The sequence below is a fragment of the Amphiprion ocellaris genome, chromosome 1 (assembly GCF_022539595.1).
Source record: "Amphiprion ocellaris isolate individual 3 ecotype Okinawa chromosome 1, ASM2253959v1, whole genome shotgun sequence".
Classification (NCBI taxonomy): domain Eukaryota; kingdom Metazoa; phylum Chordata; class Actinopteri; family Pomacentridae; genus Amphiprion; species Amphiprion ocellaris.
This window is the reverse complement of record NC_072766.1, coordinates 9,023,525-9,039,088: the sequence shown is the minus strand read 5'-3', so window position 1 is coordinate 9,039,088 and position 15,564 is coordinate 9,023,525. Positions and strand designations below refer to the sequence as shown.

The window sequence follows — 15,564 nt, the reverse complement described above, 5'->3', positions numbered from 1 at the left end:
ATGCTGATACGATAATTATTACAACAGAACTGAACATCCCATGACTTTAATACAGTTTTAATTTACAGCAGTAGTTAGTTAGCAACCATCTCCTCAGTCACTACTGCTGCTTTAGCCATACTGGGTAAATTAAGGCATTTTGCTCATAAACAAACACACAAAAGCATCATCTCTGTCCTGCTACTTTACAATCAAACTGATTTTATTTAAATTTCAGTGAAAGTCAATGCCAGTCCTCATGAACTATTAGGTTTTTGTTTGAATTCTGTTTAATACGCACCTAATACAAAGCCCTTGTCTTGTAAACAAGGTTATAAATTCGGACTTAAAAAAAAACAAACACTGCAGAGCAATTGATGAGAGGAAAAAATGTTGTTTCAGTATTCAGGTTTGTATTTGAGGTGAAAATATTTGCACATTTATTTACCGCTTTTGTTTTAAAGTAAAAGTCATTGGTATGGAGTAGTGAGAGTGCCAAATTACAAAAATAAATCTATAAAAGAATAAGCAAATAAAAATGGAAACATAAAGATGAATAAATACAATTAAAAAACAAATAATGTTGCTATATAAAGAACTATTAATCAAAAAATGAATCCATTAAAGCAAAGGCAAATAAAAATAGAAATATATAGATGAATAAATAAAATAATTTTGAAAAATAAGAAATGTGCTTATAAATAAAATAAAAAATGCCTGAGCTCAGGGAACAGTAACCCTGACATTTCAGATACAAATCTCTCTCACGGCAAAAGTGCAGCAGAAGTCATGTGTAAAAAGACAGCCAATTGTGAAGCCGCTCGACTCGTAACTACCGTCCTCAAAACATATTCTCCATCGTATTCATCCTGTTCCATAACTTCAGCAAGTCTTAAAAGTTCTCGCGCCAAATTTGCCACTGCCATGTTTCCCCTCAATTGGGATTCCTTATGCGCCTGTGCACAGCAACTCCTACTGCGCATATTTTAATGTATAGAATTAATGTATGTATCAAAGTTCAAATTAAATGTCGCTTTAAAGGCAAAGAAAAAGGACACTTCTTATCTATTTACCTTTATATTTCTACCTATTTAGCCTTGTCTTTCATGGATTCATTTTTTTGATTAATATTGTTTTATATTGCCACATTATTTATTTTTAATTTAATTTATAAACACATTTCATCTTATTTTTTAAAATAATTTTATTTATTTGTCTTTATATTTCTACTTTTAATAGCCTTTACTTCAATGGAATAATTTTTTGAGTAATATTTCTTTATATAGCAACATTAGTTCTTTTTTATTTTATTTATTTGTCTTTATATTTCCACTTTTATTTGCTTATTCTTTTATAGGTTTATTTTTGTAAATTGGCACTCTCACTACTCCATACATTGGCACAGAGTATTTAATGTTACAGATAAACTAGCCTCTCCTTTCCAAGCTACAATATTAAAATGGAGCACACATTATTGCCAATTTATAGAAGAAAAGATATTCACAAATAGACTATTGTGCATTATGAGTACTTTTATGTATAGCTTGATATGAATACTTTGAATGCAAGTTTTACTTGTCATGGAATATGTTGATTATATGGTATTACTACTTTTGTTCAAGTAAATTGAAGTACTTTTTCAACTTCTGAAAATGCAAAAAAAAAAAAGTATTACAAGTTAATCTGAGTTAATAATAACGCTACACTTGTCAACACTGAATCTATGCTGACACTTACTATACAATCAAATCATCAAATTTGCCTCAGTTTTATACTCTAAGTTGAACTTTACTTGCTAAAACATCATTCATGTAGCTTATGTGAGTCACTTCTAGACCATTTTGTTGCTCAGCATGAAAGAATCAAACATTGTCTTTTGGCTTCACTGAAAATAGTTGCGATAGAAATAGTGCTGCTGCAGCTCACAGACCTGTGTATTAATACTCTCGGAAAATGCTACTGTATATGTCATCGGTTGTGTTCAGGCAGCTGTGATTAAGCCGGGGGCTGTTCGGGGGTGTGGGGGTTTGGCCACAGTCTGTGTGGTTTTAACAGCTCCTCAAACAGAGACTGTGGCAATTACGATCAGTTAGGAGGGAAAAAGAGGCGACCTGATTGATTATTGTTCTTTGAAAGTATAAAATCATCTGTTGGACACCTTATAACATGCGTTTAAAAAAAGACAAATGCTGTACATAGAGCTGCACAACTATCAGGGAACATTTCCAACAAAAAGCTTACTTATAAGTGCATGCATGTGTTAAGTGGAGTTTTAAGAGGGTTTGAACATATTTTTTTTTAATGTTTTTGACATGCAGCTGAGATCTTTCCACCTCAACTGACCCCGATGAGAGGATAAAGATAACCTCAGTATTTTGATCTTAAAGCATGCAATATTTTCAGCTCACTGCCTTATCACAATGCCGCATTCTTCCTCTTAAACAGGCAGCTCTAACAATAGGCTCCCAGATTTGAGCTTCGCTGTTACTGTACTTTTTAACAGTTACAGTATTTCAGCATCTGGGAAATATGCTGCATGTATTTTCAGTTTCTACAGTTGGATCTGGCGACCGACATATTATTTTACCTAATGTCTTTTAAAATTACAGCAGAAATAATTTAGTGTAGATCACTGAATAACAATGCAATTCAAATGCAGCATCTCTTCTGTTTGGCTGCAGAGGAGCTCAGTTCTCGTCAGGAATTGTTCTAACAGTATCTTCTCTGTGTGACGCTCAGAATCTCCATTTATCTAGTGCACAGATACTGTACCTTCATCTTATCTTCCAGCTGTGTGTGACAGTGTGTGTGTGTGTGTGTGTGAGCGTGTGAATGTGGATGTGGATGTGGGCAACATTTTCCTCAACAAACTTCTGTTTACATTTAAATAACAACCCGTTTTAGTCATTTTGGTACAGTGTAAACTTTCAGTTGGTTTCAGGTCCTCAGTCAAAGCCCGGACACACGGCGTGGCGGACCACACACGCTAAAAATAAGACCCGTTATTGTTGTTGTGCACGAAAACTGTGAAATTATTCATCTCTTTAAAACAAATAGAATTTTCTGGAATCATCTTTTGTCTGCTTGCTTTAAGCTCTTCCTGCACAGTGTGTAAGTACACTGAGAACGACCGCAAAGTGGAGTCAAATTTATTGCTGGCTTAAACAAAAATGACCAGTGAAGCAGACTGCAATTCAAATTAATGGTTCCAAATGATTGTAGATATACATGTAGTGTGAATTGGCAGCAGGTTAGCATTTATGAGCACTTTATAAACGTGTAATAAATATTTTATAACACAGTGTCATGTAATTTGTTCTATAAAAAAACCTGTTTGCATGATTGCAGTTGTCACTCATTAACTTTATACACCAACATCAGCATTAATACATTAATTAAAACTTAAAATGTTCTTATATCTGTGCATATTTGCATTATAGTGTACAGGAACTCAGTTCCATAGATGTTTATATGATATTTCATAATATAAAGTATGTTTCAAAAAGGCAAAAGGAATGAAAAAAGTCTACAGCAGTTAAAATACTGAGCATCATATAAACAGTTAATTGCAATCTTAGTTTATCACCTGTAAGATATTCTGGGGGGAGAAACTGACAATGAGGAAAGCCCTTGATGATGACTGGCTGCTTAGGGAGGGGACAGTATAGAGGCCCTGATAAACGTGAAGTTTCATGGTCTCTCCTGACAAATCATCAATGGCCAGGAACCTTTAGCAGACACACTCCATTGCTCCCACCCACACAAATTTTACAGAAGTCAAAAGTTCCTTTTTCATTTTACAGTCAAACAGCAGGCCTTGTTTATTTCATTTTTATCTAACACAGCTGAAGGCCTTCCGAGACTAGTTAAGGTCACACTGCTTTACAATAAGAGAGAGGGAGACATTTTTGGTTTTCGTTGAGTGAGAGGAAATTTTGAAACATTGTGCAATGGTGCCGCAAAAGTTTTGAAAGGTTGTGAGAGCATTTTGCCAGCAAAGCGTCGGCGAGTCGGTCTGTTGGAGGTCTCCATGTTGCATCCATACAGAATGGAGAGCTATCTCATCCCACCTGTAAGTATCTTTTATTTTATTCTCATCTAAACTCTCAAGAGACTTTCCAGCATCAGAGGCTTAAAAGAAAGAGCTCCTTGAATGATTTGTTCATAATGCAGCACTGAACAGAAACACCTTTATACTCTTAAGTGTGAAAGACAAATATTATTTCAAATTAGATGACTTAATGTGGTGTCGACTTCGATTTGAATACAGGACACAAACTCTAAGAGTCTTTTATACTAAGGGTGACATGAAAATGAAACTCAAAAGTTCTTGAGAGTTTCAGAACTGTAAAGGCAAGAAAAGAAATCGTCACTATTCTAAGACGAATGCTGCTTCATCTAAGTAAACATTAGCACATTTAAAAGCTGTTAGATAATGCTAGAAAATACAGAAAATTCTAAGAATTATTTTGTTTTATTTGAAAGGTTAGATGGCAGATATATGTTGTCTGCACCACATTCACCATCAGCTAAGTTTTCTTTTATGATAAGGTTGCTTCTGAATTTTTCTTTCTTTTCTAATTTTTTTTATAATTTGCTTCCGCAGCACACAGAAGAAATGTACGATCCTGAGATCTACAGACATCAAATTGCAGCAGAATATTATAGTCCATATGTCCTAGATGCAGATATCCAGGCAGGTGAGTTTTACTTCAACAACATTTTCTCTCTCCTGTGAACAGTTTTTACAGCGAAAAAGCCACTTTGAGTGATATTAATTTAAAAATATCATAAAATGCAGACAAATAATAATGATTCTAATGGAACATTGTGATGCCACATATTAAATCCACTGAAATTAAGTCTTATTTTCAATACACTGCGTTTTATTTAAAAGAAAAAAAACAGAGAGAGAGAATATACTCATTTTAGTCATCTATTCTTCTGTCATTTTACGGCCTAATGTGGTTACACAGACTTTTCTGGTGTCTTGTACATAAAAAGACTGCAGTGTGTGCAGCTGGAGCGCACCACATTAGCGTGTATGGAACACAGGAAACAGATGCCATTTCTTTCGGCGGCTACAACTACAGACATAGAACAACTTTCGCCCCATGGGGTTTTGTTGATACAAGAGAGGTGCTTTACTTTCTCTTGTAATCAAACTGTTTTGAATGTTGCACCAAAACAGGTTCAGATGTCTTTATGAGAAAAATTATCGGAAGTCTCATATCTACACACCCCTGAATTTTTTGAAATGAAGATGCTGCACATGCTGGTAGACAATTTAGAAATCCTACATTGTTACAATGGATGAGTGACGGGGCTTTTAATCTGACCTGGTTCATTAATTTCTAAGACCACATAGTGTATTTTCCATTATTTTCCCTGTGAGATGCTTCTTTTTGCTCTCTTCTATTTCCATGGTTACACTTAAAATATGTCAAAGTTGAACTTTAAAAAAATTAATTTTCTTATTTATTTCTTCAATACATTTTGGAAAAAGAGGAGAGAGAAAAGAAACAGCCAAGGACAACATGAAAAAGAAAACTCAAAGCGACTGTGGCAACAAACAGGAAAGAGCTTCATGCTGGATTCTTTATTATTCTCTCCGTTTCACGCAGTTGATGCAAACTCAGGCGCTACAGCATGAGCTGGCAGCTTGTTGTCAAGTCCGGCTTCTTTTGATTTTGTACTTTAAAATACCGCAAGGATGAATTTTCACAGAAATACTGTGTGGGTTTTTTACATGAGTCATCTCTGGACATGTCTTTCTACTACATCAAATCCTGTTAGGGCGGTTTATTAGGAACTGTGTGTTTAAATCATTATAAGTGAAGTTCATTTTTGACCTTTTTTGTTAAATAATACACGTAAAAATGCGGAGACAGCAAAGTAGAGATGGTCAGACATTATGCAGCTTCTCTGTTTCTCTGTTTAGATCACTGGGACTACCATCCTCACCCTCACGTTCACCCTGTAGAATTTGAAAACCTCCAAGAGGCCAATTTCACAGAGCTGCAGAGTGTGCAGGCTCTCCACCCGCCTGGCCTCATACGACACGACCCCATAAGATACGAAGCAGAAAACCTGCTGGATCCAAATCTTGGGGCTCATCCACATGTGTTACAGCAACCAGTAAGTCCCTCTGCCACCCACATATACTTAAAAACACACAGGGACTGCAATGTAATTAGCGGAATCATGATAACTAATGTAAGTCTTCCCTTTGCAGTTTAATTTTGACTAATCAAAAATATACACAAAAGAATCGGTCTGATTTGTTGGTTGATAGAAAACATTACATAGAAGCTTTAGGAGACACACTGATTTTAGTTTAGTCTCCAATAATGCCTCAGAATCCCAAAATATCCGCATTGCAGACATTTTAATGGCTGGGATTGTAATCAGAAAGGAGATTCAAGGAGCTGAAACCATTTTAAGGTCCGGTGACAAAAATCAGGAAGTGAATCTTTACAAGTTACAAGAAACACTATAATTTTAGGGTTTGTCTCTTGTTTTTCAGCTAAAAAAGAACATTTTCTTTGAATAGACTCTGAAGACTCAGCTAAGATCATTTAAAGTCACGACTGCATGCTTCAGCCCTCCAGTCGTGAGCCAGTGAACTAGAACACAGATCTGTTGGTTTTGGACAACAGTTCAGTCTAACCACGTCAACGTTTTCAGTTTGAAACCTCCTCACTTCATTTGTGTTTCTCACAGGAGGCTCATGTTGAGCAGAAAAACACAAGGGAACTCATATATATGACATAAATTAGACAACATGGACAGATGTATTTAAACAGTAATATAAACCTCCATGTGAGTTCATTTACTAAATAAATGTCTCCACATGACGTAACATTGAGGCCAAAGGTACTATAGATTTAAATATTTCACTTAATGTAGAAAAGAGAAGTAAAGAGCTGGAACAACCTGTTACAGTACATGTGAAACACACAAGCATACTTCTTGGTATTAAAAAAGCAACATATTTTGAGTAACTTGGAATTTTACAAACATTAACGCTTATGTCCAAAAGCACAACTTGTGTTTTTTGCTGTTTGTCATCCACAGCATATGCTTTTACATCGCATGATGCTTTTCACTCGAGACCAGGTGAAAAATTCCCCTTTAAAAAAAAAGGTCTGTCGTTTTTACAATGTGGGGGAAATGTGTTTGCATGTGTGGGGAAAAACAAGATAAGGTGTTGATATATCAATTAAAATGTGACATGGAAGTGTAACGTGAAAACCACACTTCACACATGGAAGTCACATGTAGGCATCCATCGCTGATTCTCTCTTTAAAGGATGTTATGAATATGGGACAAGTGTTGCCCAGTCAGGCAAACAGATAAAGCATCATAGACCATCCAGGGAGAAACTGTGTTTCTCTGAATTATAATCTCTCTTTAAAATCATCTTCATCATTTCAAGACCTCCCAAAATGCTCAAGGTGTCAGCCATGGTGTAGTTGAGAGTTTCAAAATAAAAGCACAGAGATGGTATTTGTTTGAAAATGAAATGTGGAATATAAAATGTAAATATCATGGTGGATTTTCACATTTTACTAGATTAATTTATTTAGCCTTTGTTTCACCAGGAAGTCTTCTGAGATTAAAACATCTTTTTTTTTGAAGCAGACGTGATCAAGAGTGAATGCCTTTATAAAGTTGCAAAGATTAGCGAATGCAGTCTTCAGCTACACAGCCTTTGATCAGAGCTTTGAATTCTGCCAGTAAGACAAAATCATGAAGCTATTTGCTCTGAGAGTTATTACAGGACCAAGGAGTGTTTTCTAGCAGCCATTTAGATGAGTGAAAACCAAAACAGCTTTTGGTGAGCAACAGAAAATTACAGGGAATTTTGCCAGTTTCGCCTTGTAGATGAAAGCAAAGCAGTGACCAGATTATAAAGTGAACAGTGACGTGTTCTGGACAAAAAATGGGGTATAAAACATAGAGAGCTGTGGTACACAGGTTCTATTCATATGTTCCCATAGTCCAACACACTTAAGATGGTAGCCTGTGCCAGTATTTTCCACACTGCTAAATTAAAGTAAGGCCTTATTCCAGTAATAAAAACCTGTCTAACCTTCAGTCTTTTCACTAAGTGCTCAATTTGCACTCTAAAAGACCTCCTAGATACCAAGTACTGGTAGGAAGATACTTGTTCCATTAAGCCCCCACTTAAATTCTGAATGGTAGCAGTGTGAGAGAGAGTTCTAAATACCTAAATAAAATACCACACTTAGCAAACTGCAGTGACACATGCTTTAGAGTATCAAAAGTAAAAGGACTTTTTATGCAGGGCAGTTTTATATGACCACATGGCTGGATCAGCATTAGTGATGCAAGAACATGTGTTGTAGTTGGTCATAGTGGAACTAATTTTACCTGTTTTATGTTTAAGTACAAGCTCATATTAAGGTTGCGATTTGAGGACGACAACATATTTTATTTTATTTTCCAAATATATCTAAAAATTTACAAACAGGTTGTGTTAGATTTTGTGAAATGATCCATAATTATGCTTTTGTTTTGGCCTTATTGTGTAGCTACACACACTTTTTAACCGCAGAGCAACATGAAGGGGCATTTTATATTTCCAAAAGGTTTAATTATTCCATACAAAATTAATCAGCTTTGGTTCGTAATTTGCAGGTAGCGTTCTTCCCTCGGTCCGTGTATCAACCACATGTGTCCCAACGCAGCTCTGATGATGAGGATCACGGAGGAAGAAGTCCCCCTCTGGAGGTGTCTGATGAGGAGTGTTTGAGGGATCGAGTCCCTTACGTCACATCAGGGGAGCTGGGTGAGGAACCAGGTTTATATTTCATACTCAGTGGCAGTAAACACGGACACTTTAAGACACACCAACTGTGTCGACTATGTGGAGGACCATCCAGGTCGCTGTATATAGAGAAGTGCTAAGTCAATGCACTTGCTTGATTCTTGACTCTTGAAGATCTAAAGCAGATCAAGTTGCCTTTGATCTTTTACCCCATCTGCCCATACATGTACTGTGAAAATGTGTTTACGCTGTATACCGGTGCGATTTTACTAACTGCATTGACTTAAGTACGAATTTCAGGATCTTTAACTTCTCTTGAGTCTTTTCTTTTGATGACACTTTAAGCTTCTACATGTCAGGTGGAAATACTTATACTTTTTATTTCACTACATTTATCTTACAGCTTTACACACATTTACACATTTTTGCACATGGAACATAGGAAGAACTTAAAGGATTTGTTTAGTTAAGAATTCAGCTTTAAACAAAATGGTTTAAAATTAGCTCCACCTCAACCAAGCACAAAAGGTGAAGTGTGTGAGTTTGCATTAATAAACACCATCAGCACCACAAATACACCATGTAAGCGTGAAATCTGCTCTAAAGGCCTCCGTCTGGATTATGGATGGGTCTCGTCTTCCTTGAAGTGGGCTGGCTGAGGTTTGTCATTGAGTCTTGTCAGCTTTGTGTTCTGCTGACAACTTAAGTTACGCTTTGGTTGCACAACAGCTTTTACATTGCTGCTGTTGCATCTTCAACAGAAGTGGGCGATAAAGCGACAAAGTCTGTTATATATTTGGATACACTTGATCTCCAAAGCTGGATTTTTGTACTGGATTGAGGTTCCAATACAGTCAGTCTGTGTACATGAGGTATTCTTCCTTGGTACATTTTAATTAGGAGGCTGGATCCGTGAAGTGATGTTTTAGACCATCCCGTCTATTTTCGCCAGGTTCTTCTGCATAAATGTGGCAGTCAGCAGCATTTGTTAAGTCCAGCTCTGGCTCACTGCTCCACCAGAGCTGTAGAGCCTCTGTATCAGCGGACCTCATTTCATGGTGGTGTCCTTTTCTCTTTTAAGCTAACATTGGTTTCCTGGCTTATTAAACGGCCTCCGCACTTCCTCTTTTGGCCTGCTTAGGATTTGACAGGCCCGGCAGAGCCTGAATAGTGTCTGGTACAGAGTGTCTGCAGAGCCTCTAGTCGAGTGGTTCGTACAGAATATGCTGCACCTTTTCATGTAGCTTCAGGAGGTTATTTTTTCATCCGAGCACCGAGGTGAGCACTTCAGCGACAGTGACTTCATGTTCAAAGGTACTTACAGCACATTGGTCTTTGCATGTCTGTGAATGCAATGTCAATTTTCATCAAAACGTGGCCTCACAAGGTCCGTTTACCTTTGGAATATGTGGGAGTGGAGATGAATAGAGGACGGACTGAGTCAGCACAGTTCTGCAGTCCAGCTCATTAACATTGTCTAGTCAAGACTAACCAGAAGAAGAACATGCATGCTCATTAAATTATCACATACTACAAATACAAGCAACCGGAATGTGTCTTAAAGAGAGTCCTCTTGCCCATACTATCCAGATATGACCTTACAGGTAGTGCAGAGCCGATGTGAACTAAGGCCTCTTATGTAACTGTAAGAAACATTTTTTAAAATTTGAATTACAAATGATTTCATAAACTAGTTTTCTTACACAGAAAGGTTACAATATTCTTTCTTCTGGGTACAGTTAGATTGCATTTATGATCTCTGACCAAGAATTTTAAAAGCCAGTGAATGTAAAACTATGTGAGGTTTAAATTAGATGAAAAAATAGGATTTTTTTTCTCCCCATGAGACATACAGCAGATACTGTCTCAGTATTGTTGATATGTGCAGTATTACCATCTCATCGGCTATAATGTGTAGCTACACACCTATAAAGGAATTTAGCGAGGAACCTTAAAGTGATCTGAATAGCCTACACACCACCTAACATAAATGTATTACGTAAGTATTGATCAACCTGCATCAGTGTCAGTTAATATGTCATCAGCTCGGTTTATCATGTTGGACAGTGACAGCGTGGAAAACGTTAAAATGATGACTCATGCCGGTGTTTCTTAGAATCGGAAAGCATTTTCTTGTGCACAGTGACTCCATGTTAAAGAGATTAACCCTCCTGTTGTCTTCACTTACAGGCACCAAAAAATATTGTTTTCTTGTCTGAAAAAAAAATCCAGAAATTCAGCAAAAAAAATTCCCCAAATTTCAGAAAATTTACAAAACCTTTAGGAAGAAAATTCCAATAATTCCTTAAATGTTTCCCTTAAAAGTTTTATTTAAAAAAAAATCCCCCAAATTTGGCAAGAAAATTCTTGTAAGTATTTCATAAACTTCCAAAAGAATTCTAAAAATATCTAAAGTGATTACATATATATTAGTAAAACTTCTAATATTTTCTTTAAGAACATTCACAAAAAAATCAACCAAAATCCAGTGAATTTCTTTGGATTTTGGTTGGGGTTTTTTTGTGGATGTTCTTAAGAACCTTTTTTTTTTTTAGCATTTTTTTCCCACCAAAATATGTTCAAAAATTTCCCAAAAATGTTGAAAATGTGGATATCTGAAGTTTCTCTGTGAAAATATTTTTTTTTTCCACATTTTCAAACTTTAAAATGGGTAAATTTGACGTGCAGGACAACACGAGGGTTAAAAAAGGACCCAAGGGACAGAAAAAATAAAACAAAAAAGCCCAGTAATGACTGATGTCTTCTACTTAAACTCTGTATCACTGATATGATTTCATGGATTGATCTGAAGCAAACAAAGAGACATTTATGATTTTTCTCTCTGCAACCGAATTAGATGACACCTGAATTTAGCCTCTTCTGTATTATCTTCTTAGAAAATAATACAGTTTGTAAACAACAAAAAGAGCTGCAATACGACAGTTCTAATGATGCAACACTCTGTTTCCAAAGGCAATAAGAAGAAGATCCGCCTGTACCAGTTCCTGTTGGACCTTTTAAGGAATGGCGATATGAAGGACAGTATCTGGTGGGTGGACAGAGACAAGGGGACATTCCAGTTTTCTTCCAAACACAAAGAGGCTCTCGCACACCGCTGGGGAATCCAGAAGGGAAACCGCAAGAAAATGACCTATCAGAAGATGGCTCGAGCTTTGCGCAACTATGGCAAAACTGGAGAGGTGAAAAAGATCAAGAAGAAGCTGACCTACCAGTTCAGCGACGAGGTGCTGGGGAAGGGTCATCTAGAGAGAAAAGTGTACATCTAGGCAGGGAGGGAAATGTCAGAGTGGAAAAGTGTGACATTAGAGCTGTAGTTTCTGGTGTTACTGTAGATACTTAATCAACTTTACTGATCTGGTAAATAGCATTATAGGAATAGTCAGTACTGCTGTACAGCAAGACCAGTTCTTTGAAGATAAATGCAGCGTAAACCTATGGACCAAGATCCCAAAACTCCTTCAAAGACGTGTTGGGAGACCAGTTAGTACTGAAGGGACACCATAGACAGCTCAGTCTGGTTTGTCCGTCTGAATGTCTGGATGATAAAAGACAGTCAGGACCAGATATATGAAAATGTGTAACATTTCATTCCAAATGTGTACAGAAATTTGTCGTATTTTCATGTGGTGGCCAAAGTTGGAACTGCAAGTCATGTGATGCTAACGAGACCACTAAGAATCACACACAGTCAGCTGCTCTAAATAGTTTAAACCAAACCAAATATTGTAAAAGTGTTAATTTATTTGCTACATTAGGATAAAATTCATAAAATGGAATAAATTCTCTTTAATTTATCAATGATGATTAAATGATGAATTAAAAAATAGATTCACAAAAATGGGCATCAAGTTGAACTTCACCTGTAAAACTGCAGAACCATTCCTAGCCACACATTATAGTGACAGTAAACTATAAAACACAATCATTTTCAAATCCAGATAAAGATTTACAAATCTTTATTCTTACATTGTTTGTTTGTTCATTTGGTTTGTCTATTTTCAGAATCAGAATCAGTTTTTTCTTGTCATTATACAGTGTATGATGAAATTTGTCGTTGTTGTCTTACTATTTTTTTCAAGGTTATTGCCTGACTGCTACCACTGGCATGTATCTAATATATATATAAAACTATGACCAGCAGGAGATTATTGCATTAAGGCTGGAACCAGGAGGAAAATCTGTCTATCCTCACTTCTTAAGCTCACTAACAAAAATTACATTTCTGGTGTTTAATCAGAGCAAAAGTTTAAACTACATTTTTTTGAAAACTATTTGCAGTTTGGATCATAGACTTCCTGAAGGTTTTAGATATACCTGACTTCTACTGAGACGGTTTCATATTAATATGTAGATATGAGGGTTTTGCATCAGTCTTTTAAGGTGAATAGCTTCCTCCCAACAATTTAAAATGATTGCTTTCATGACTAGAATTAATAGTGTACAGTCCAAAAGCAAAAAATGGTGCACAGAGACAGCAGTAAATATTCTATTTCTTATTTTTTTTTTAAATGTCTGTTAAAGTCCAAATGTTATTTCATGACACAGTAGGCCTCAACCTTCTTCCTTGTGTTGGACAAACTTAAGTTCTCTTTTTACTGTGAGTATTACTACTGTACATACATGTTCACATTGCTATTATATATTTAAAACAGCAAGGAGGCACACCCTTTGTGATTAGGATTGATATTATGGTGTATAAGACCATAATACATCATAATATAGTATATAAAACTATAACCACAGTTATTTACATGCTGAGAAATGGTTTGTACTCTGTATACGGAGACAGAAATGTGTATGTTGTCATTAAGAATTGCCTGTAAAACCGTAATAAATTGTTCATCAGTGTACATGTCTTGTACATTTTGCAAAGGTCACTGGGAGGTGATTTCAACTAACATCAGAATTATAATGCAAAAAAAAGAAGAAGTAGAGGTAACACTGTGTTAGTTTACAGCTTTAAAGATAATTGGTAAAGCATGAGGCTCTAGGAGGTTAATACAGGGCTGTAAGGAGGGTGAAGTGTCTTGTCACCTACTACTTACATATATATATATATATATATATCTGTATCCTGACACACTGCAGACACCAGCTCTCTACTCAGAGTGAGTGTATCCGTCTGCTGTGACACATCTGGAATTTTCATGTAATGCAGTTCTATGTTTATTTGTTTGTCCCTGTGTTGCCTCTTCTTGCTCATTAGTGTCTCCTTCATAATTTTCCACAACTACGGAAATTTTAGCAAACTGTCTGTGGGCAGTTTATCAACTTTACCACCACCACACATCCATTTACAGAGAAAAATAGGAAGTAAAGAACTTAACTGTATTTATTTATATTTCAAAACTGATTTCACAGATAAATTTCAGGTCAATAAAATAGGTCACTACAAAACTCCTTAGATAGAAAGGATGTAAAATACACTATATGTAAAAAAACAAACCTGTTGCTCAAAGGAGGAGTAACCATTTGCTAATATATAATGTACAGTGTGCAAATATAAAAAAAAAACTCCAGCACCTGGTGTCCCAAGAGCCAACAGCTCCCCACAATGGTCAAGTTGTAATTGATATCCATAAATAACAGGTGGGAAGATAAAAGAAACAGCCTTGAATACAGGACGGTAGAACAGAACTCAACCAGAGCAGATATAGTGTCTTCATTTAGTTTGAATATTAGTAACATGTACATAAAAGCTGTACAGTAATGGATAGTTATACTGCAAACATCTGTAGAACACAATAGAAATATCATATAGTTGTAGTAGCGTAGTGAAATGTAGTAGAGTAAAATATATTTACTTGAGTTGTTCCATTTAATTCCACTTTGTACATGCTATATACTCTTCTATCTGCTGGTTGAAAATGCACCATGAATGTGGGGTGAACACAGAAACTAAAGGAAGACTAAATATTTTAAAGACCTCGTATCCTCAGGGGGAATAACGCTCACATCTCTGCCAACAGATGAAGAAAGAAAGCGGATCTCTCACCTTCAACTATTGTACTCTTCACTCATGGACCTACGGGGTGACTGGGTGCAGCACAGATGTGGGGAGAGGCAAACACACTTTTTTTTTTGGGGGGGGGGATTCAAAGTTCTATATTTAACCGCTGCCTTACATCCCTTCCCCTCCCTCTTAGGGCCTGTCACTCAGCCGAGGTGCCGGAGGAAAGGATGGTTGAAATATAGCCCGGGGGGTCGGACGTGACGGGGGGGTGGGGGCAGGAGGGCGGGTTGCTGCTGGGATGGGATGAGCTTTGATGAGGAGTGGGTGGTTGTTGTTTTTTTGGACATTGTGTTAGGCTCGGGACCCCTATTAAAGCCAGAGGGTCGGGATAGACGGCAGACCGATCAGGAACACTGAGTCACGCTGTCGAGGAGGGGAAATCATTCAGGATGCCAGAGCCAATCAAAAAGCCAGGTAAGTGTCCTCATTCTGCTACTTCCTAGGCATGTGAAAATGAGAAAATTTACTGTGGATTGTCTTAAAAAGCCTTTTAAGACTTTTGATTTCAGGTGTATTCTTGCTTGACCACATGTCAGCAAAAATAATCATCTAGAAAGTCTACCAATCAAAAATTCAACTTTGTTTGATCAGTTTTCAAGCGCTATCAAGGTGATTTAATATGCGTGAGAAAACACTCCACTGAGCTGGGCCACACCTCTCTTAAGCAACATTAAACCACAACCAAGCCGCTCACTTGAGACCTGTGAATGGTTTTCATGATAAACAATGATGTGGCTGTTTGTGACAGTTTTACCA

General features: G+C 36.7%; 2 protein-coding genes across 2 annotated transcripts in view; both read left to right on the top strand.

Annotated features, from left to right (window-relative positions):
* The first annotated feature begins 3,683 nt into the window (after nt 1-3,683).
* On the top strand, nt 3,684-13,645 carry spi1b (Spi-1 proto-oncogene b). The gene is made up of 5 exons (XM_023263195.3): nt 3,684-4,051; nt 4,586-4,679; nt 5,921-6,117; nt 8,645-8,795; nt 11,748-13,645. The coding sequence occupies exons 1-5, from the start codon at nt 4,010-4,012 to the stop codon at nt 12,059-12,061; spliced, it is 798 nt and encodes a 265-aa protein (XP_023118963.1). The 5' UTR covers nt 3,684-4,009; the 3' UTR covers nt 12,062-13,645.
* Nucleotides 13,646-15,067: 1,422 nt separating this feature from the next.
* Nucleotides 15,068-15,564, top strand: part of mybpc3 (myosin binding protein C3) — a 43,636-nt gene continuing 43,139 nt past the window's right edge. Inside the window, exon 1 of the mRNA XM_055016071.1 lies at nt 15,068-15,222. Within this exon, the coding sequence (XP_054872046.1) occupies nt 15,198-15,222 (25 nt within the window). The 5' untranslated portion in view covers nt 15,068-15,197. The remainder of the gene's footprint in view (nt 15,223-15,564) is intronic.

Excerpts from the sequence above, each read along its gene's own strand:
- spi1b (XM_023263195.3), top strand. The coding sequence starts at position 4,010 with ATGTTGCATCCATACAGAATGGAGAGCTATCTCATCCCACCT. Across the intron at positions 4,052-4,585 it reads AGAGCTATCTCATCCCACCT|CACACAGAAGAAATGTACGA; the intron begins GTAAGTATCTTT and ends TTGCTTCCGCAG. Across the intron at positions 8,796-11,747 it reads CGTCACATCAGGGGAGCTGG|GCAATAAGAAGAAGATCCGC; the intron begins GTGAGGAACCAG and ends CTGTTTCCAAAG.